The following is a 22,903-nucleotide window of genomic DNA, read 5'->3' on the forward strand; positions in this document are numbered from 1 at the left end:
TCCCCCAGTTTGCCTCTGGCTGTTGCTCAGCACCGTTGCTGCTCCCGTCCGGGAAACCCAGCTGTAGTTCAGGCCCTCGGTAACTCTGCTCAGTGCAGGACCTTCCTGATTGGCAACCTGGCCCCCCGTCTTGGAATCAGGGGTCTTCAAGCTTTCTGTAAAGAGCTGGATAGTAAATGGTTGAGTCTTTCCTGGCCATGAGGCTCTCTCCCTCAACCACTCAGCTCTGCTGTTGGTCTGTGAAAGCAGCTGTGGAAAATACATAAATTAATGGGCGTGAACTCGCCCCAATAAAACTTTGTTTACAAAACCAGGTGTAGGCCAGGCTTGGCCTACCGGCTGTAGTGTAGCCCCTCGTGCCTGAAGTCCATTCTTTGCAGTAGCCAGACTCTTCTACAAAAAGCAGCTTTGACAGCTGCCCCTCAGCTTGTTTAGGCATTTAGATTTCCTGTGGCGGCAGGACAGCCGTGCCCCTCCGTGTGGATTGGAGCCGCCCGGCCCCTGCCTGTCTCGCCCCTCCCCAGGCTGCGCCTGATGTGCTGGGTGCAGGCTGCACTCGGCTCCCCCTGCCTGCCGTGCTGGCCTTTCTTTGTGGATGGAGAGTCTAGTGCTCAAAATAACCTTTCGTCGTTTTCTCCAGCTGTTGATGTTAGACCTGAGTGACGTTTTATACTGGTGCTTAAGCAGACGTCTCCTGCTCGACATTCTGACGGGAAACCTGAAGCCACTGGCCCTAGAGCCAGGTCTGTGTTGGGCTGGAGCACCGCCACTGCCTGCGCACCGCCCCCTTGCTGCGTGCGTTAGGATCCGGGCTGGGGAGGCTGGAGCAGCCCCCGTGCCGGGCTGGGCTGCGTGCCGCCTGCTGCGCGGGCCCATCGGGGTCTGGGAGGGCAGGAGCCAGCCAGAGTGCGGTGTCCCGGAGGGTTCTGTTTATTTGCTGGGCAATGAATATATGTTTTGATTAATCCATTGGTGCCCCAGGACCGTCACTGTGGCAGGAGGGCTTTTGACCCTGTGCACAGGCTTCTCTTTAGCTGCGGTGTGTGAGCTTAGTTGCTCCTTGGCATGTGGGGTCTTAGTTCCCAGACCAGGGATCAAACCTGCATCCACTGCATTGGCAAGCAGATTTTTAACCACTGGACGACCAGGGAAGTCCCCAGCAATAAATATTTTAATCTTTTTTTATTTTTTATGATGACAATCTTCAAGTTTTTTTTTTATCTCACATTGCACACTCCCATTGACTCCTCCTCCAAGTGTGAGGCCAGGGCGGGGGCATCGAGGTGAGGACGGGCTCTCTTCCCAAAGCCTGGAACGACAGCCCCGATTCCAGAACTGCCCTGCCATCTGCACGTGTTTTCTGCTGTTTCCCGCAGTGGCTCCGTGAGTGGGTACTGTTAGTTACTGGTATTCTCCGGAAGGACTGGTGCTGAAGCTGGAGCTCCAGTGCTTTGGCCACCAGATGCAAAGAGCCAACTCATTGGGAAAGACCCCGATGCTGGGAAAGATTGAGGGCAGGAGGAGAAGGGGACGACAGAGGATGAGATGGTTGGATGGCATCACTGACTCAATGGACATGGGTTTGAGCAAACTGGGAGATGGTGAAGGGCAGGGGAGCCTGGTGTGCTGTAGTCCAGGGGGTCGCACAGAGTCGGACATGACTGACGACGGAACAGCAACAACTGTTACTTGTACCATTTTGTGGAGGCGGTGCCTGGGGGCAAGCTGTTTGACCACAGTCACACGGTGAGCAAGTGGAGGGGCCCAGGTGCTGTCCTGGAGAAGGGGTCCCAGGCCAGGGCCACGAGCCCTCTCCTGCAGACGGGGAAGTTGTTGTGGGGCCATTGTTACTATCGTGCATTCCTACTGATGGCGTGACTGAGTATTGAAAGATGGGCCTTAATTAGATTTCAGACTAGTTTGTAAGAAAACAGGAAGGAATGTACTGAAGCAGGGGTTCAGGAGGGGAGCTGCCTGCTGTGTCAGCTGTTTAGACAGCTGCCAGCTTGCAGTGGGGGAAGCGCGGTGTGTGTGGGGGGGTAACAGCTGTGTCGCTCCCTTGGGCCAGAACCCGCGTGTGCGATGCCTGAGTGTAGGGGTCCCACAGAACCCAGGGAAGAGGCGGTTTGTGTAATAAATGATGTTGGAGGAAGGAAGTGCTTTTAGCCCAAAAGGATCAGTTTAGATTCATGCTCCCTATAATTTGAATATATTCCAAATGTATCAGGTTAATTATTAAGAATCAGTTGTTCCTGGAGTAAAAAGTTAAGTACGTCACTCCCAACTGTAGAAAGTCTTACAGAATAAAAGTGAGCCTCCATCATTGGAGTGGTGGCGAGTCCCTGCGCTCTCCAGTAAAGGCAGAGGATTCTAGAAGGTCAGAACCAACACTGTCTTGCTTGGGTAGCGTTCACCGTGGTCTCTCCTTCTGGAAAGGAGAGTTTGCTGAGGAGACAGGGAAGTGCTCAGACCCGGGTGTGGGCCGCACTGGCCCAGGTCCCCCATTTCTCGTGGCATTCTGCTCTGCCCCCTGCTTTGGCCTTCTCTTGCTGTGAACGGGCTTTCCCTCCCAAGTCCGAGGAAGTCGCCAGCTCGAGGCTCCTCCCAGGCCGCGTTCTGTCCAGTGAGCGCGGCAGCCCCTCACACTGTGCCCAGCAGGCCCGAGGGCCAGGCAGGCAGAGGGTCCCGCGTCCCAGAGACATGTTAGCAGTGGACAGCAGGCTGGGGCGTTTGTAGCAGAGATGGGGAGGCAGTCTGGACTCTATGAAATGAAGCTGTAACAAATTCATAGGAGTAACGGGCACCTACGGATGAAGAATGTAACTCCAAGAAAAAATTTGCTCAAATTCCATATTTTGCAATGTGTTAAACCAGCAGCCAGGCCTCATTTGACACTTAACTGAACCCAAGGTGAAGATGTTTTCCCAGCTCCCTTCCAGAAGGATTCAGCTGCTTGAAGTACTCCTATGCCAGGAGGCAGGGAAATTATGGCCACAGAATATCTAAGAGTTTACCCTGGAGAAAGGGTTCTCCGTGTGCCACACAGCATTATCTCTCAGAGCCAACAGTGGGGAGCGTCTGCGCCGTGCCATGCTAAGTCGCTCCATGCTAAGTCGCTTTGGTCATGTCCAAGTCTTGCGACTGCAGCCCACCAGGCTCCTCTGTCCATGGGATTGTGCAGGCAAGAATCCACGAGAGTGGGTTGCTGTGCCCTCCTCCAAGGGATCTTCCTGACCCAGGGATTGAACCCACGTCTCCTGCGGCTCCCACATTGTAGGTGGATTCTTCACCACCTGAGCCAGCAGGGAAGCGTCTGATAATTCTAGATCGGATAAGGCCGTGGGGGCCCACTGGCTCTAGACGTTCGCTGGAATGTTCCGCAGCAGTAGAGAAAGACTGTTGACTTAATTTCAAGTGCAAAAAGCAGAATACCATGACTTCATCTCTGCCTGTGCCCAGATTGACCCCCGTCTGTCGGGCAGATGTGGGAGGACTCTCGCCCAGCTCCTTTCACTGCTGGCGTGTTTGTGCAGGTGTGGGGGCGCCACCAGAATGGAGTCACCCGTCAGCTGGTGTCTATGAAGCGCCCGCTCAGCTCTGGGGGGATGTGTAATGAAGTAGATCGTCCCACCTCGTTCTTCGTTTTACCAGTTCAGTGTCACGTTGCAGCGTTGACAGGCGTGGAATCTGAAACACTCAGCAGTTACGGCGCATCTGCTTTATGCTGAGCGTCACCCGGGAACCTTTGGGCAGGACCCCAAACTCGACCAGTAGCTGAAGGTGGCACCCTGCCTGTCCTTAGCACCCTGGGGCTCCTGCTACTCTGCCAGCAGCGGCAATGGGTGCGCCCCTGTTTCCGGCCCTGCCTGCCTCGCGGCTACGACTCAGTTTGTCTCAAAGCAGCCTTATGAGGTGTGCTCTGGTGATCCGGGTCCTGGAGACGGGAGACGCCACAGGCCGGCCATGGGCCAGTGAGGGTCAGAACCGCGTTCCAGGGAGCTGCCACCTGCTCTGCCCGAACGGCGTTGCCCTCCTCTCCACTCCTCCCGTCCTGGGAGTGGCTGGGGACGCTGGAGGAGGGTGCCCACTTGCCTCTCCCTGGAGGACCGCCAGGGCCCCACCTCCTGAAGCTGCCAGCCCTGTGCTCCTGCCTTGCCTGCCCCTCCCTCCGGGCTCCCCACTCGCTGTCTGCAGACCCTCATTTGCTCTGCCTGGGCCTCTCCCCTTTCTCTGCCCTGTGGGATCCTCTTCATCCTTCAAGACCCAGCTTGATGGTCACCTTCCCTGGAGCCTTCAGCTTCCCTCTCCTCCTTGGGCGGCTGTTCCCCCTCTTTCCCTGGTTAGCATCCATCCATTGGTTGACTTCCAGTATTTGTCCAACACCTGCCACATCCAGGCTAGTCTGGGGACTGGTGGGGACGAGAGAGCCGTGGCCCCGCCTTTGTGGGGCTGGTTTCCTTGTGGGGGGAGTGCCCTGTGCAGTGAATGCGCTCTGCACTCCCGGGTCGTTGACCCCTGGAGGAGAGGGAAGCCGGGTGGGTAGACGGAGTGGGCGTTTCCACAGGGGCCTGGGGGAAGCCTCTCGTGGGGGAGGTTGGAGGAGGAGCTTCTAGATGGAGGTTTTGAGGAGCAGCAGGGGCCTGGGTCAGAGGAGCAAAGACTTCACACAGGCAGGGGGTGTCCAGGTGGCACGCAGGCCGCTCGTCAGGCTGGCGGGGACGTGGCCCCTGTCTCCTGTCTGAGGACGGCCACGATCGTGCTGTGTGCTCTGTGTTTGCCTGTGTGCTGTGTGAGCACAGCGTTGGCCACGTCCCTCCTGTTTCTGTAAAGCTGTGCCTGGGGGTTGCCTTCCCGGTTCTGTCTCTGTCTCCCCCAAGTCCTGGTGGGCTGGAAGCGTCAGCGTCGCTCTGGAGACGGCGTCCATCAGGGGCGGGTGGACTCACCCTCCGTGTGGGTGCGCGCTGCACGGCAGGAGCATGGGCCTCCTAAGCCGGAGTGCCCCTCCCGCACGGTCTCCTTCCTGCGCCCCGAGCCCCTGTCTGCTGGGCCGCCCCATGTCACAGGAGCACTACCGCGCGCCCCGGCAGGCTGTGGCCCCTGTGCTGCGTAGCCTGGCACGTCTGGTGAGCGTGTGGGAGGGCAGGGGGATTCCTGAGAGTAGGCGCCACGCTGGGCATCTCCTCCCATGAGGTGACCAGGGTCTAATGATAGAGGAAGATAGTTTTCCTCCCTAAGTCTTTTTTTAATCACTGAGATATAATCCACACACCACAGAACGCACACTCTGAAGTGTACAGCTCAGTAGTGTTAATACTGACAAGACTGTACACCCATCACCACCATCTGATCTCCGAGAAGAAAGTCTGTGCCCATTGGCCGTCGTTCCCAGCTGCCTCCTCCCACTAACCCCCAGCAGCCACCACTCGACTTCTGTCTCCATGGATTTATCTTTTCTAGACATTTCCAGATAAATGGCATCCTATACAGGCATCCCTTATTTGTACTTTGAATATGCTGTGCTGTTTTTTTTTTTTTTTTACAAAGTAGATGTTTTATAGAGCAAGTCTATTGGCATAACTTTTCCAACAGCATTATTTTGTGATTAAGTTTTGTGTTGAGAGAGAATGCTGCTGTACACACAGTGGACCCCAGCGTGGTGTGAACACGCCTCTAACAGAACGTTCGTTTGGCTGCGTGTGTCTCAGTCGCAGCGCCCAGGGGCCTCGTTGCGGCAGACAGACCTGGTTGTGGCTCAGGAGCTTAGCTGTTCCTCGGCATGTGGAATCTTAGTTCCCCGACCAGGGACCAAACCCTCATCCCCAGCATTGCAAGGCCAATTCTTAACCCCTGGACCACCGGGAAGTCCCTAGAATTGTTTTAATTTTATTTTCAAATTGTTTATCCCACGTGTATCAAAATACAGTTGATGTCTGTATATTGATGGTGTATCCGGCAGACCTGCTGAACTCATCCATTATCTCTAATAGTTGTTTGTAGAACCTTCCCCTTGGGTCTAAACGTTTCGGTTGTATTTAATTTTCAGGTCAGAAAGCAACATTGAATGCAGAAGAAATGGCTGACTTTTACAAGGAATTTTTAAGTAAAAATTTCCAGAAGCACATGTATTATAACAGGTGGGTGTCTACTTTTTTCCTGAAAATCTGAAAATCACATCCATGTTGGCAAGGATTGTTTTGCTACCTGAATTTAACATTCTTGTCTGTGTTAAAAGTAGACGTTGCTATCAGCTTGGTTTTTGTTCTTTTAAATAAAGTGGCCGGCTCACAGTCACTGCGTGGCCGCCCCTCGCGGCGTGCACCACGCGCGCACACCGTGCGTTCTGCCCCGCTCTCACTGCCGAGAGCGGAGCACAGCCCGGGGCGGGGCAGCCGGAGGGGTCACGGCATCTCGTGTTTGAAAGTGGGGGGCTCGGAGCCCAGCGGGGCAGGGAGAGCAGCCCAGCAGGCAGCACCAGGGGCTCCCGCAGGCCAGAGACGAAGCCGTTTCAGCCGTGCGAGGATGACGGCTGTTGACAGAGAAGGAGCAGTGGAGTCAGAAAGGGACCATTTTCCTGACGCAATAATAGATCTGGGCACAATCGCCCGCGACTGCTGAAGGCACTGGGCAGCAAGGCTGACGGGGACCCCGCCATGGCTGGGCCTCGCTGGCGGCGCCCGGTCTCCCGGGGCCTTTTCATGCCGTTCGGGGCGAGGCTGTGAGACGTGGGGAGGCCCCCAGCAGCGCCTGTGAGGTCCTCACCCGCGTGGGGGCTGCCGTCGGCCCGGCCCCCGGGTCTGACGCCAGCTTACGGGAAGGAGAGGAGAGGGCGTGTGCGGAGAGGGTGGTTCACAGGCCGTGCCTCAGTGAGGGTTGAGGACACAGCTCCCAAATCTGGAGGTGCTACGAGACAGCTGTTGCGGTTTCAGCAAGTAACTAGGACTGAGAAAAGTGAACGAGGAGCGGGGGACTGTTACAGAGTAAGAGAGCCTTCATTCAGGCAAACCGCCTATACGGACATACTCCTTTCTGACAGAGGAAACCCAGCCGTGGCTGTGCACGAGGCGGTGTTAATGCCCAGTGACTGTGATGCTAAGGTGTCATTCACTGTATCAGACGGAGCGATGGTAGTGCGGCCCTGTGTGTTTAAGAAGCGTTTGATGATGCACAGTAACACACGTTCCCAGGTAGGGTGACAGGATGCGGTCTGAGATTTGCTCTGGCGTTCCTGGAGCAGTGACCATGCCAAATGGGCAGGCGGGGCAGGGCCTGGAGAGTGGGCTGGTGGTCGAGGCTGGAGGAGCTCTTGAGTGACGCTTGAACGGAAAGCCCAGTCCCGCAGCGTCCAGAGGCTGTTGCGGACGCTGTCGTGTGTCACCCTGAACTAGATGAATTATTCAGTCAAGTCAGGTTTCCCCGGACCTTTGATTTCTGGCGTGAACATAGCAGGCTGGCGTCTTGCTTCCTCTCGGGCCAGCTCGATGTGTTGCCTGCGGCCCTCCAAATAGAGAGAGGAGTAGAGAGCGGGTCGGGCAGCATTGGAGCCTGAGCGCCCCCTCCCCATGGACTCACCTCCTTCCCTGCTTTCTTTAAGGAAACAGGAAGAGCTTAGTCTGTCTTCTCCACTGCTCTTTATCAGTCGGGCTGTCTGTATGCTGCAGTGGAATCTGGCTTTCCCTTAACAACATAGGAACTTGCGTCTCCATGGGATACCAGTTTCCTTTTTCCTAGAAGCCTTTGTTATTTATTCCAGGCGTTGCTTCCCATTTGTCACGTCACTTGTGGAGAGGGATTACTGTCTGGTCCTGTGAAGGCTCCAGGAAGCTAGCATTTTCGCCTCTTGCCTTTAAGCCCTTGGGTCTCTGTGTCTTCCATGCTGAGACCCAGTCCTCTGAGTCCCATGTGGGCTGGCAGTTCCATGTTCCCTCATTGGCTCATCTGGATGAAAAGCATTGGCACTTGTTGCATTCTGCTTCCAAAGGCTCAGCACTGGGAGTCTGGACTGTGCGTGTTCCATTGTGGAAACCTGCCAAGTGCTGCCCATTCAGCTGCTGACAACGTGGTGAATTTGCAAGTTCCGACATGTTCTGTAGAGTAACTCACAGGCCAGCGTGCCTGTGACTGCCTGTGACTCCATCCTAGTATTTTATTTCAATTAGAAGCTTTAGAGACCCAAGTTACCCAAAAGTCCAGATCACCTAGAAAAAGAAGATATGGAACTTGATGATGTTGGCATTTGCGACAAGCTAGTGTCTCAGGATGGAGTGCTTGTGGCATGTGCGTCTTATGCAAATAAGGGGCCAGAGCCAGGAGGGTCCCCGCCGCTCCGACGGAGCCTCCAGTCCTGTTGCTAAGCGCTCACGCCCCCATCACTCTGTGCTTGTGTTTCCTGGAGAATGCCACGGGGCTCTGGGGGCTTCAAGGCTTCTGAAAGCTCTTTTGGAGCTTCTAGCAAAAACAGAGGAGGGTTGCAGCGGCTTCCAGGAGTGGGAAAGGGGGCCACTGGGCACATCAGCCTGATGAAAGCCCAGGTGCAAGGAGAGCAGGCTCTTGTGGACAGTTGAGCTTTAGTGAGGACGGGAGAAGGCAGAGCTGGTGTGGCAGGGCAGAGGTGGAGGCAGTTCGGTTGCCTGGCTGCTGGCCTCGGGTCCTGGCACGAGTCACCTGCACTCATCTTGTTCCCCCGTAGGGACTGGTACAAGCGTAATTTTGCCATCACCTTCTTCATGGGAAAAGTGGCCCTGGAGAGGATTTGGAACAAGCTTAGACCGAAACAAAAGAAGACCAGCACTTAGGAGCCCACCCTCACCCATCCAGCCAGTTCCTCGTCTGAGGTTCCTCGAGAAGCAGCTGCCTCTGGGGCTCATTTCACAAGGGTGCTGAAGCCTGTGAGTGCAAGGCAGGCTGGAGAGCGCGGGCTCTGGCACAGACGCCGAGGCCCCCGTGGCTCTGTCCTGACTGCGAATTCCACACTGGCTCTTGGCCATTGATGCGATAGCAAATAAAACGCAAGCGCTGTCTTCTGAGTTTTTGAATTACACCAGTTTGAAAGAGAGGGCTTCCCAGGTGGCTCAGTAGTAAAGGAATCCACCTCTGATGCAGGAGGCGCACGTTTGATCCCTGGGTTGGGAGGCTTTCCTGGTGAAGGAAATGGCAACCTGTTCTAGTATTTTTGCCTGGAGAATCCCATGGACAGAAGAGCCCCCGGGCTATAGTCCATGGGGTCGCAAAGAGTCAGACACGACTGAGTGCACACGCACAATTTGGAAGACAGCGATATAAAAATATTATAAACTTTCACTGAAACGTTCGACTCTACTGACGGGAATGATCTGGACGCTGGCTGCGGTGTCTCCATGGCCTCCCCCTACCAGTGGGCCCTGGAGATTGGCCATCCCGGGTCCAAGCCCTGAAGACAGGCAGCTGTCCGGGGAGTTGCACAGACCTCGGGGGCCCAAAGGGGTGCCTCGGAGTTTTCTCCGTTTACCCCGGTGAGGCAGAGCCTGTTCCCCAAGTTTTCCAGAGCAGATTGCTATGGGTCATGTCCCTCTCTTTCAATCCTTGTGAAAGCAATATTGTTTGAAGTAGGGTTATGTGGTTATAAAATGATGAGGCTCCCTCTGTGCTGAGTCCTTTAGCCGTGGTGGTGGGCGGGCAGGCTGTACTCATGGACAGACAAGACATCTGGATTTTACCAAAAGGCAGAGGTTTTTATTCCAAAATGAGGTGTGACAGCGGTTGACAGGCTAGGTTTCTTCCGTAGCTTACTAACTGCCACCGAAGATGATCTCCGAGGAGAAATTCCGGAGACCAGGAGAAGCACCCCCACCCCCACCCCAGGCTGCTAAGGGCCCCGCAGGTGGACGTGGGAATGCCGAGGTGCCGGGCAAGGCTGCGCAGTCCGTCAGCTCCGTGGGCTGTTAACCCAGTGTCCACAGAGGCCCCCGCGGAGTGGAGCGCGTGCACCAAGCGGCCTGAAACACCAGGCCTCCCAGGAGTAACCGCGCAGCACAGCCCGTCGCCAGCCCGGTGACACCGCCGGTCTGCAGAGAGACAGCAGCAGGGTTGGGGGCCAGGCAGGGCCCTGGTTCCACATGAGCGAGCCTGGTGGCCTGAACTGTTCTTCGGCTTTTTTTTTTTTTCATTCTCTGGCTTTTAATTCTTGCTCCCGTCCAGTCAGACTCACTGACTGGCTTTCAGGTTATTTAAGTCTTAAATTGGAAAGATTGAAGACAGAAGGAGAAGAGGGCAACAGAGGATGAGATGGTTGGATGGCATTACCGATTCAATGGACAGGAACTTGGGCAAACTCTAGGGGATGGTGAGGGACAGGAAGCCTGGCGTGCTGCACTCCATGGGGTTGAAAGAGTCAGACACGACTTGCCAACTGAGCATCATCTCCCAGCAACTTCCATTGGTATGGTTTCTAATTCCTTTTGCTTGACAATTTTTAGAGATTTTTGAGGGTGTCTTTTCACAGTAACCAGTTGCTGCTGCTGCTGCTAAGTCGCTTCAGTCGTGTCCAACTCTGTGTGACCCCAGAGACGGCAGCCCACCAGGCTCCCCCGTCCCTGGGATTCTCCAGGCAAGAACACTGGAGTGGGTTGCCGTTTCCTTCTCCAATGCATGAAAGGGAAAAGTGAAAGTGGAGCCGCTCAGTCGTGTCCGACTCTTAGCGACCCTGTGGACTGCAGCCTACCAGGCTCCTCCATCCATGGGATTTTCCAGGCAAGAGTACTGGAGTGGGGTGCCATTGCCTTCTCCGAGTAACCAGTTGCAAACAGTTAAAAGATCCCTCTTGTTATGAGTTACCATCTCTGTGAAGACCGAGGGAGAGCTTGAAAACGGTCACCTGTGGGCTGGTGACTGGCCATGCAGACGCAGGTGTGTCCTGAGACACCCTGAGATGCTGAGGTCCTGGCAGTTAGCCTGGACCTCCCGACAGCTGATTTATGGGCTCACTGAGCAAATGCACTCTTGGCTTCAGCTGGAGGCCTGGTGACACACTCCCTGTGCTTGTCTTGTCCAAGAACGTCTTCCCTCCGCAGTTCTTCCTGCACGGGTCATAATCTGCCTCCTCGGGGCAGGCCTCCTGAGGTTCCAAGGGTCAGAACCTTAGGTAAGCTCTGGGCAAGGGTCAGGGGCAAGTAACAGGTAGGAGCCAGAGGTCTTCAGGAACGGGCCCCTTGGGCCTCCACACTGGAGAAAGCCCGACTGCCAGGGCCGCTGTATCCCCAGGCTGGGGCCTCGGGGTGACGGGGCGATGCAGGGCCGGGCAGAGACTGAGGCTCTGGTCCCGCCTGAGCCCCTGGGGGCTGGAGCCAGGAGATGCTGCTGCCCCCACGGTTCCCAGGATGCTTCAAGAGTGACTTTGTCACAATGAGAGAAAAGTGCATGCACTTCACCAGAGAAGCCTGCATCCCCAGCAGAGAGCCCACACACCGAAGCTGAGACCCACTGTCGCCAAATAAAGAGTGGCTTCAGGATGAGCCAAAAGCATGTTCTGTATTGAGACAAAAAGCGTGCATGCTTCTTAGACTTTGTAATTAAAAACTGTGAAAGGCAAGTTTGCTTTGAGAACCATCTGAAGCAGCAGCGCCCACAGTGGCCGTGCCCTGGGCTGGGGGGTGGGGAGGGGATGACGGGTGTCTCGACACCTCCGTGACAGGAGGCCAGCAGGGGGCGCGGTGCCGAGCACCCCCAGTCCTGGAGCCCAGAGTCCCGAGTGGGTCTCCAGGCGTTTGCACTTGACATAAATTACATGGCAGTTGGACGGTAGGGCCTCGAGAAGCGTCTTAGCAACATGGGTCTTAAGCGTGGTTGAAATGCAGTAACTGCATGTTGTCTTTTTGTAATAATTTAATGCCAAGTGGCTACTTGACTAATGGTGTAAACTGTATTGCTAGGTTCTTAAATGTTGAGTGAATTAACAAGAAATGTCAGTGCTGTTTTCCTCTTTCTTCAGTTCTTAAACATTTAAAATTAAATGACTGTGTTAAATGTTACTTTAGGTCACAAATAAATGCAAATAAAATTTTTATTGAAGTCCAGTTGATTTCTAACGCTGTGTTAGTTTCAGGTATACAGCAAAGTGATTCGATTGTACATATATATATATGTATACCTGTATTCTTTTATTATTTTCCAATATAGTCAGATCACATCAGATCAGTCGCTCAGTCGTGTCCGACTCTTTGTGACCCCATGAATCGCAGCACGCCAGGCCTCCCGGTCCATCACCAACTCCCGGAGTTCACTCAGACTCACGTCCATCGAGTCAGTGATGCCATCCAGCCATCTCATCCTCTGTCGTCCCCTTCTCCTCCTGCCCCCAATCCCTCCCAGCATCAGAGTCTTTTCCAATGAGTCAACTCTTCGCATGAGGTGGCCAAAGTACTGGAGTTTCAGCTTTAGCATCAGTCCTTCCAAAGAAATCCCAGGGCTGATCTCCTTTAGAATGGACTGGTTGGATCTCCTTGCAGTCCAAGGGACTCTCAAGAGTCTTCTCCAACACCACAGTTCAAAAGCATCGATTCTTCGGCGCTCAGCCTTCTTCAAGGTCCAACTCTCACATCCATACATGACCACAGGAAAAACCATAGCCTTGACTAGATGGACCTTTGTTGGCAAAGTAATGTCTCTGCTTTTGAATACGCTATCTAGGTTGGTCATAACTTTCCTTCCAAGGAGTAAGCGTCTTAATCCTTGTTTATCAAGTAACTTTTAGTTACGTTTATTTACATGTGGCACTAGTGGTAAAGAATCTGCCCGCAGTGCAGGAGGCCCGGGCTCAGTGCAGGAGGCCCGGGCTCAGTGCAGGAGGCCCAGGCTCCGTCCCTGGTGGGAAGGTCCCCTGGAGGAGGAAAGGGCACCCACTCCAGTATTCTTGCCTGGAGAATCCCATGGACAGAGGAGCCTAAGGGCTACAGTCCAGGGGGTCACAAAGAGTCAGACATGACTGAGCACACACACAAATTTGGCTCTAAATTTGTATGCTCAGTTTAAAAAAATTAGGTTGTTTTAAGATGATGCTGTCAGCCATATTTAAATATTTTGATAGACTTTTAAATAATTACAGAATAAAAGTTATCTCAGTGATGTATCTTATTCTGCTTTTCCCAGAAAACATCTCTGATAAGATTGAATGCTTCTGTTCTGAATTAAAAAGTAAAATAAAATTGTCTCCCCCCTCTGTGTGTGGGCGCTGTTTGTTCAGTTCAGTTTAGTTGCTTAGTCGTGTCCAACTCTTTGCGACCCCATGGACGGCAGCACACCAGGCCTCCCTGTCCATCACCAGCTACTCCCGGAGCTTGCTCAAACTCACGTTCATCAAGTCGGTGATGCCATCCAACCATCTCAACCTCTGTCTTCCCTTTCTCCTCCTGCCTTCAGTCTTTCCCAGCATCAGGGTCTTTTCCAGTGAGTCAGTTCTTCGCATCCGATGGCGAAAGTATTGGAGTTTCAGCTTCAGCATCAGTTCTTCCAATAAATATTGAGGACTGATTTCCTTTAGGATGGACTGGTTTGATCTCCTTGCAGTCCAAGGGACTCTAAAGAGTCTTCTCCAACACCACAGTTCAAAAGCATCAATTCTTCAGCGCTCAGCCTTCTTTATGGTCCAGCTCATCTGTACATAACCACTGGATAAACCATAGCTTTGACTAGACAGACTTTTGTTGGTAAAGTAATGTCTCTGCCTTTTAATATGCTATCTAGGTTGGTCATCAGATGCTGTTTGTAGACATTGGTTTTTTAATTGCTCATATTTGCTGCCCGCCAACCCTGGGCTGGAAGAAGCACAAGCTGGAATCAAGATTGCCGGGAGAAATATCAATAACCTCAGATATGCAGATGACACCACCCTTATGGCAGAAAGTGAAGAGGAATTAAAAAGCCTCTTGATGAAAGTGAAAGAGGAGAGTGAAAAAGTTGGCTTAAAGCTCAACATTCAGAAAACTAAGATCATGGCATCTGGTCCCATCACTTCATGGCAAATAGATGGGGAAACAGTGGAAACAGTATCAGACTTTGTTTTTTGGGGGCTCCAAAATCACTGCAGATGGTGATTGCAGCCATGAAATTAAAAGAAACTTATCCTTGGAAGGAAAGTTATGACCAACCTAGACAGCATATTCAAAAGCAGAGACATTACTTTGCCAACCAAAGGTCCGTCTAGTCAAGGCTATGGTTTTTTCAGTGGTCATGTATGGATGTGAGAGTTGGACTGTGAAGAAACCTGAGCACCAAAGAATTGATGCTTTTGAACTGTGGTGTTGGAGAGGACTCTTGAGAGTCCCTTGGACTGCAAGGAGATCCAGCCAGTCCATTCTAAAGGAGATCAGTTCTGAGTGTTCATTGGAAGGACTGATGCTAAAGCTGAAACTCCAATAGTTTGGCCACCTCATGTGAAAAGTTGACTCATTGGAAAAGACCCTGATGCTGGGAGGGATTGGGGGCAGGAGGAAAAGGGGACGACAGAGGATGAGATGGCTGGATGGCATCACCAACTCGACGGACATGAGTTTGAGTGAACTCCAGGAGTTGGTGATGGACAGGGAGGCCTGGCGTGCTGAGATTCATGGGGTCGCAGAGTCAGACACGACTGAGCGACTGAACTGAACTGAACCCCACAAAGGAACCAGGATGATCGTCGGAAGTGCAGGGTACTTGACCCATCTGGCGAGGGTCGCTGACAGTGCACCTGAGTGAATCGTATTTCCCTGATAACCCTCCCCGCGTACTGGACCGGCTGCTTCCGGAGGGCCTGAGGAGCGGCTGTGTGCCGGCCTGCACTGAGGAGCCTTCCGGGGAGACTGGCCCAGCCTCAGCCTCCTTGGCTGCAGTGGCTTACCTGGCAGAGCCCCCGGGCATGTTGCAAGTGTGTTGGGGGGACAGTGCCTGGCACTGACCAGGCTGCTCACAAATGCAGAAGTTAGCGCCTAATAATGTCTGAAGGCCCAGTTCCTGAGCACCTCCTGCCTCCACGGGGGAGGGGGACAGGAAGCTGAGCCCCAGCACCAGCAGGAGTTTCAGCAGGAGGTAGGTGCCCGTAGGTAGCTGTCACATACGGGGGTCTTCCAGGGCCGCCTCTCCTTGAAAGAGCCCGCGCTTTGATCCCTGCCATCCCTCCCCTAAGGAGACCCACCTCCGTGACCGCCCTCGTTGGAAGCCTGACCGCTCTGCAGAGCGCCCCCCTCCCCTGGAGTGGACGAGCCTCATCTCAGAGCTCCGGCCACAGCTGCGGGCACTGGCTTGTGACAGTGTGGCCCATCTTCTGGGAAAAGCAGAAGGCAAACGACTTTTCAAAAAAGAAAGGAGCCTCCCAGTGTGTGCTGCCTCCCCAGGCCTAGCCATAGTGGTCAGGTGCCAAGTGCAGCCCCCTGGCTGGGGGCATCCCCTCACAGGACACCTGCTGAACCACCTGCACAGACACAGCTCCCCCACCTTGGCGGGGGCTCCCGTCAGCCAGAGCCCTGGTGCATCTGGGCCCAAACTCCAGAATCTGATACATGGGCCCAGAGGCCACCAGGGGACGTGACTGCCCCGTCCAGGGCAGGCGGCCTTCTTCCTTGTCGTCGTGCCCAACCCCTGCCTGACTCCCCATGCTGCCTGGCGCAGGGTCGACCTCGGGTACACAGATGTGCTAACGAGAGCAATGTAGCCCTGGACCCCTTGACTGAGTGATGATAGAAGTGAGCCGGTGTTACTTCCTGCCGGGCACGGCTCTTGGAGCTTCATTCAGATGGCTGCCTGGCATCCTCGGAGCAGCCCTCGGAGGGCCTCAGCAGCCCCTCAGGGCACAGGGTCCAGGCAGGCCCCTGCACCCAGGGTGCTCTGGAATCAGACCTGTTCTGATTGGCCAGCCAGGTCCTGGGCCTGGCCCCGGGCCTGGCCCCCAGCAGGGAGGATGGATACTGAGAGTCCAGGTTGGAGGTGTCCTGTTCAGTGCCTGGTGCACAGGGCTGCTGCGGGGAGGGGGCCATCCATGTACAGAGCTGGCAGGAACCCTCAAGGGGCAGACACATATGCAGTAAGGTCAACAGATGCTCAGCGCTGGGAAAATAAGCAGGTACAGGTTTGGGAGGGAGCGGATGGCAAAGACGCCTGACCCAGATCTGGGCAGAAGTGACAGGTCCTGGGTCTGCAGGGCCTGGCAGAGCCAAGAGCAGCAGGTTGGCCAGTGTGGTGGGGCAACGGAAACCACGGGGGACAACGGTTTGGGGAGGTAGGCCAGGGCCTGGCAGGCCACCACACTGACCCTGGCTTTTCCCTTGAGTGTGGAGGGGAGCCACAGAGGGCTCTGAGCAGGGGAGGTCATGGCCTGATCACTCTGCTGATGGCCAGGGCTGAGACCCTGCTAAGCTCCTGCCAGGACTCGGGATGGCAAGGAAGGTGGCGCAAAGTAGCCTGTCCAGTCCAGGAGCCACTAGCCTTTCATGGCCTTTTGTGTTTGTGTTAGTTGCTCAATCATGTCCGACTCTGTGACCCCGTGGACTGTAGCCCACCAGGCTCCTCTGTCCATGGAATTCTCCAGGCCAGAACACTAGAGTGGATTGCCATGTCCTTCTCCAGGGGATCTCCCTGACCCAGGGAGGGAACCCGGGTCTCCTGCATTGCAGGCAGATTCTTTGCCATTTGAGCCACAGGGAAGGCCTTTGATCTTAGCCAAAAGGCGGAGAAGTGAGAAGTGTGGCTCTTTACATTTCAGTAAATATAAAGTGAAGTTAAAACTCAGTCCCTCAGTTGACCTTGTTCAGTCACTCAGTCATGTCTGACTGCAAACTCCTGGACTGCAGCATGCCAGGCTTCCCTTTCCTTCACTGCCTCCCAAAACTTGCTCAAACTCATGTCTGTTGAGTCGGTGATCCAACCACGACCCAACCACCACATTCTCTGTCACCCCCTTCCCCTCCTTCCTTCAATCTTTCCCAGCATCAGTCTTTTCCGGTGAGTCAGTTCTTCGCATCAGGGGTCAAAATACTGGAGCTTCAGGTAGTGCTCGGTTGCCCAGCCCTTGTCGGATGACCAACAGCCACGTGTGGTTCATGGCTACTGTGTTGAGCATCACAGATTTGGAACATTTCTGTCATCATAGGAAGTCCTTAGTGCCAGGCCAGGAGGTGCGGTGAGCAGTGTTCTTCCTTCTCTGGTCCTGGGGGCTGGCGGTCAGAATATGTGAGTGTGCACTCAGCAGCACGTGGGGTAGGAAGCGCTGAGAACTGAGGAGGGGATGCAGGAGGCTGTGTCCCTGGGAGGACAGGTGGGCTGCTCAGGGGAGTCAGTACCTGGCCGAGTGGGGCGGGGATCCAGGAGATGCTCCACATCCAGCCAGCCGCAGCCAGCCACAGCCACTCAGCTTTTCCCAGGATGTCTGTCTGGCAAGAAGTGCTGCAGCTGAGGCCACAGGGCCACGAGCATTGGAGATGTGGCCGGGCTGAGCTGAGCTGTGCTCTGAGCCTGCGCTGCACCCCGGACTCCAGACTTAGTGTGAGAAAAGGAACGCAAACCATCTCATAGCTTTTTATCTGTCCAATAGATTACGTGCTGAAATGGTACTTAGATATATCGGGTTCAGTAAGATATATTTGTTGTTGTTCAGTCACTCAGTCGTGTCTGACTCTTTGTGACCCCGTGGACTGCAGCACGCCAGGCTTCCCTGTCCTTCTTTATCTCCCGGAGTTTGCTCAGACTTATGAACTTAGGTCTGTTGACTCGGTAATGCCATCCAGCCATCTCATCCTCTGTCGTCCCCTTCTCCTGCCCTCAATCTTTCCCAGCATCAGGGTCTTTTCCAATGAGCTGGCTCTTTGCATCAGGTGGCCAAAGTATTGGAGCTTCAGCTGCAGCATCAGTCCTTCCAATTAGTATTCAGGGTTGATTTCCTTCAGGATTGACTGGTTTGATCTCCTTGCAATCCAAGGGGCTATATTAAACAGCCTTAAAGGAAATTCTGGGACTTCCCTGGAGTTCCAGGGGCTAAGACTGTGCTTCCACTGCAGGGGGCCTGGGTTCGATCCCTGGTCGGAAAACTAAGATCCTACATGCTGCAATGGAGGTCGAAGGTCCTGTGTGCAGCCAAATAAATTAATTAAAATTTAGAAAACAAGGAAATTCTGACAGAGGCTGTAACACGGATAAACCTTGAGGACAGTGTATAAATTAAAATACGCCAGACAGAAAAGGACACGTTCTGTGTGATTCCACTTACGTGAGTTACATGCAGTCTTCAAACTCCCGGAGACAGGAAGTAGAGCAGTGACTTCCAGGGGCTGCAGGAGGCGAGGTTATTGTTCAGTGGGTATAGCATTTCAACCCAGGAAGATGAAAAAGTTCCATGGCAATGGTCATACAATAATGTGAATGTACTTCATGTTCCTGAACTGTACACCTACGGTAGCTAACAGAAAATATTTTAGTATGTCTATTTTGCAAGGAGATCAAATCAGTCAATCCTGAAGGAAATCAACCCCGAATATTCATTAGAACGACTGATGCTGAAGCTGAAGCTCCAATGCTTTCGCCACTTGATGTGAAGAGCCAACTCATTGGAAACAGACACTGATGCTGGGAAGGATTGAAGGCAAAAGGAGAAGGGGGCGGCAAAGGATGAGATGGTTAAATAGCATCACTGACTCAATGGAGATGAGTTTGAGCAAACTCCGGAGATAGTAGAAGACAGAGGCACCTGGCGTGCTGCAGCCCGTGGAGTGTCGAAGAGTCAGACACAGCCGAGTCACTAAACAGCAACAGCATGTTTTGCCCCAATTAAAAACAATAATTTTTTTCTGATAAAATTTGCTGAAGAAAGAACAATAATATATCTATCTTAGTAAGGTTAGTTTCCCCTGCTTCTTTTCACCTTTTTTTTTTTTTTTTACTGTGGCTACCAGACAATTTTAAAAAACAGTGTGGCTCACTTGAGTTTCCTGGTCCTGTGAAGAGCCTGGCTGTCCCGGTGGCCCCCAAAAGGTGCATCCACATCCCAACCCTTCCTACCTGGGATGGACCTGATTTGGAAGCAGAGGCTTTGCAGAGGTCATTAAGATAAGGATATCAGGAAGAGATCATTCCGGATTTAAGGGTGTCTTTAGAAAGGGGAAGAGCTTTCCTGGTGGCTCAGAGGTTAAAGCATCTGCCTGCAACATGGGAGACCTGGGTTCGATCCCTGGATCAGGAAGATCCCCTGGAGAAGGAAATGGCAGCCCACTCCAGTATTCTTGCCTGGAAAATCCCATGGACGGAGGAGCCTGGTAGGCTGCAGTCCACGGGGTCGCAAAGAGTTGGACACGACTGAGTGACTTAACATAACTTAGAAAGGGGAGGGAGAGGAAACCGAGACGCACAGGGAAGGCTGTGCAGAGACAGACAGGCTCAGAAGCTGCAGCGATGCAGCGTCTTCAAGCAGGGGCCTCGGGAGCTGCCAGAAGCCGGGGAGAGGCCTGTGACAGAATGCCGAGGGAGGCAGCTGCCCCGCACCTCAGTCCCGACCTCTGACCTCCAGAGAGCACATTTCTGTGTTTAAAGGCCCCCCGTTTGTGGCCTTTTGTTCTGGCCACCACAGAAAACACACTCTGATGGGCTTATGGCAGACTTATGGTGAGTAAGGAGACGAGCATGAGAGCGCACTGCATTTTGGATGAGATTGGGTCGATTTACAACCCTGAAAAAGGACAGGGAGATTTATGTCTGATGGATCAGCAGCTTCTAGAATGAATCAATAAATGAAAATTTCCAGAGGCCCTACTAAAAGCCTCTTCCTGAATCTAATCTTCAGAGGCAAAAACGTGGGCAGAGGCTTCAGTCTTTCTCGCTGCAGCAGCCATGTGGGCACTCGACTTGGGGTCCAGTGACTAGACCTCAGCTGAGGCCTTACAGCCAGTTTCTGCTTTCGAGCCTCAGCTTCTCCATCTGTGAAGTGGGATCGTGCTTCCGGCCCTGGCTGGTTCTTGGGGAATGGGTGTGCCAGAACACGGGATGCGGTGGTCTGTGGCTTCTGAGCTTCTCTGCAGATGAGGTCACAGTGCTGGATGAAGCGAGAGGCCTTGGGTGCGGCTTAGAGGGGCTGGCACAGCCCAGCCCAGGTGAGCTCACCTCGGCTCTTCTGAAGGCCAGTGTGTTTCTTTGCAGCCCTTGCTGTGACGTGTCCCTTCACACGTCCTGTTCAGCGCCTGTCCCTCCCCCGCTCTGTCCTGCAGAGCTGTGTTGGGGAGGGTGCGGCCGGCACAGACAGAGGCCCATCCCAAGACTGACAGTCCTCCCTGGGCGTAGCGGCTGGGTCTGCTGGCTCCAGGGTTTCTGCTGGCCTGGCCTTCCCCTCTGCACTCGGGGCCAGCATGGTGGCCATCCTGTGGAGGGGTGGGGGTACCGCTCCTCTAGGTCCACTCTGACTGGCCTCTGCCCCCCATGCCCCATGCCCTTCGTCCTGGGCATTTCTCAGGTCACTTGGTCCCAGCTGGGCCAACCTGCAGGTGACTCGAGGGGGACAGGATAACGGGCCCTCTTCCCCCAAAGGTGATAGTGAATCCACCCGGTCAAGTGAGAACCAAGAAATCCACAAAGAGAGAAAACCTTCATCAGTGGTGCCCGCAGTCACACTTCATACAGTCAGGCGTGTCTGGCAGCCGGGGGTTTGCAGATGGAAGGACGGAAGCCAGTCTGGAGGCAGGGACACGGGGCCTGAGGGTTCAACAAACCTGACTGACTGAGCCAGAGCAGAGGTCTGCTTGGAGGTCTGCTTGGCGGTTCCCCACCGCACCCCACCCCTAGAGGGAAACGCCTGCATGAGCTCAGAGAGCCCCCTGCACAGAGGACCTGCCCCCAGCCTCCATTCTGTCCCCCGTCCAGTGGCAGCAGGCTCCCATCGTCTTACTCTGCCTGCAATGCAGGAGACCTGGGTTCGATTTCTGGGTCAGGAAGATCCCCTGCAGGAGGGCATGGCAGCCCACTCCAGTATTCTTGCCTGGAGAATCCCATGGACAGAGGAACCTGGTGGGATACAGTCCATGGGGTCGCAAAGAGTCAGACATGACTGACACTTTCCCTTTCAAGTCGAGGTGTTCTCCCAGAGGTTGGTACTGGGGAGCTGGGGACCTGGGAGGTGGCATCCTGCTGGAGCCCTGGGCTAGGTGTTACGGATGGATGAGCGGTGAGGGGCTCTCTTGCTGCCACAGTCAGCGGTGCCCGGGGATCAGGGTGAAACACGGCACTGGCACTCTTGAGACCTCTCCGACCCATGGGCTCCTCCCGAGTTTCGCAGGGGCAGGTGGGCAGCCTGATTATCTCCACTTCACAGGCGCAGCTGGGCCCGGATCTCTGGACTCCAGCAGGAATCTCCTGATCACGGAGGCGGGTGGGCAGCTCAGGACTGCACGTGGTGCCTCCTCTTTCTCTCCCTCCCGCCCTCCGCTGTTAAGGCTCTGTGTCCACCAGGAGGACCTCACCTCAGCTGTGCACAGGGAGGGGCCTCGTAGGGAGTGCTGAGGGCCCTCAGGGTGGCAGGGGCTCCCAAAGGGCCGTGAGCACTGGAGGAACGGGGTCCATCTGGGGGAATGAGCCACCCCCAAACTCAGCGGCACAACAGAGTGCTCTATGCTCACAGCCAGCCTGGTCAAGGGTCTGGGCTGGGCATGCACACCTAGGGTGGATTGTCCATGCTCCTGAACGTCTCAGGGGCTGGGGCACACCAGGGCTGGGGGCCTGCACCGTCCGGAGGCCTTTGCACTCAAACGTCTGAAGGTGATGCTGGCTGTCAGCTGACCGTCTATGCAGGCTGCTCTGTGCGGTCTCACCTGGGGAGCGCTCAGGCCTCCCAGCTGCATGGCGGCCAGGTGCTGAGAGTGAGCTTCCCAAGAGAGCCAGGCGGAGGCAGGATCAGCCCGTGAGAACCGGCTTCTCAGAGTCACACGGTGTTACTTCCACTGTAGCGCAGTTCAGTTCAGTCGCTCAGTCGTGTCCGACTCTTTGCGACCCCATGAACCGCAGCACGCCAGGCCTCCCTGTCCATCACCAGCTCCTGGAGTTCATCCAAACCCACATCCATTGAATTGGTGATGCCATTCAACCATCTCATCCTGTGTCGTCCCCTTTTCCTCCTGCCCCCAATCCCTCCCAGCATCAGAGTCTTTTCCTGTGAGTCAACTCTTTGTATCAGGTGGCCAAAGTACTAGAGTTTCAGCTTTAGCATCATTCCTTCCAAAGAATACCCAGAGCTGATCTCCTTTAGAATGGACTGGTTGGATCTCCTTGCAGTCCAAGGGACTCTCAAAAGTCTTCTCCAACACCACAGTTCAAAAGCATCAATTCTTTGGTGCTCAGCTTTCTTCACAGTCCAACTCTCACATCCATACATGACCACTGGAAAAACCATAGCCTTGACTAGATGGACCTTTGTTGGCAAAGTAATGTCTCTGCTTTGTAATATGCTGTCTAGGTTGGTCATAACTTTCCTTCCAAGGAGTAAGTATCTTTTAATTTCATGGCTGTAATCACCATCTGCAGTGATTTTGGAGCCCAGAATAATAAAGTTAGCCACTGTTTCCACTGTTTCCCCATCTATTTGCCATGAAGTGATGGGACCAGATGCCATGATCTTCGTTTTCTGAATGTTGAGCTTTAGGCCAACTTTTTCACTCTCCTCATTCACTTTCATCAAGAGGCTCTTTCGTTCTTCTTCACTTACTGCCATAAGGGTGGTGTCCTCTGCATATCTGAGGTTATTGACATTTCTCCCGGAAATCTTATTCCAGCTTGTGCTTCCTCCAGCCCAGCGTTTCTCGTGATGTACTCTGCGTATAAGTTAAATAAGCAGGGTGACAATATACAGCCTTAACATACTCTTTTTCCTATTTGGAACCAGTCTGTTGTTCCATGTCCAGTTCTAACCGTTGCTTCCTGACCTGCATACAGG

At 54.0% G+C, this 22,903-nt stretch overlaps 1 protein-coding gene across 18 annotated transcripts in view; it reads left to right on the plus strand.

Annotated features, from left to right (window-relative positions):
- KLC1 (kinesin light chain 1) overlaps window positions 1-22,903 on the plus strand; it is a 111,786-nt gene that overhangs the window by 15,486 nt on the left and 73,397 nt on the right. For 17 of the 18 annotated variants that reach the window (XM_055556172.1, XM_055556151.1, XM_055556156.1 and 14 more), the window contains exon 4: window positions 6,044-6,134. In XM_055556172.1, the coding sequence (XP_055412147.1) occupies window positions 6,044-6,134 (91 nt within the window). Of the gene's footprint in view, window positions 1-6,043; window positions 6,135-8,686; window positions 9,018-22,903 lie in introns of those variants that run through there. The other variant, XM_055556171.1, reaches the window with a different exon arrangement.

The sequence above is a fragment of the Bubalus kerabau genome, chromosome 19, assembly GCF_029407905.1.
Source record: "Bubalus kerabau isolate K-KA32 ecotype Philippines breed swamp buffalo chromosome 19, PCC_UOA_SB_1v2, whole genome shotgun sequence".
NCBI lineage: Eukaryota > Metazoa > Chordata > Mammalia > Artiodactyla > Bovidae > Bubalus > Bubalus kerabau.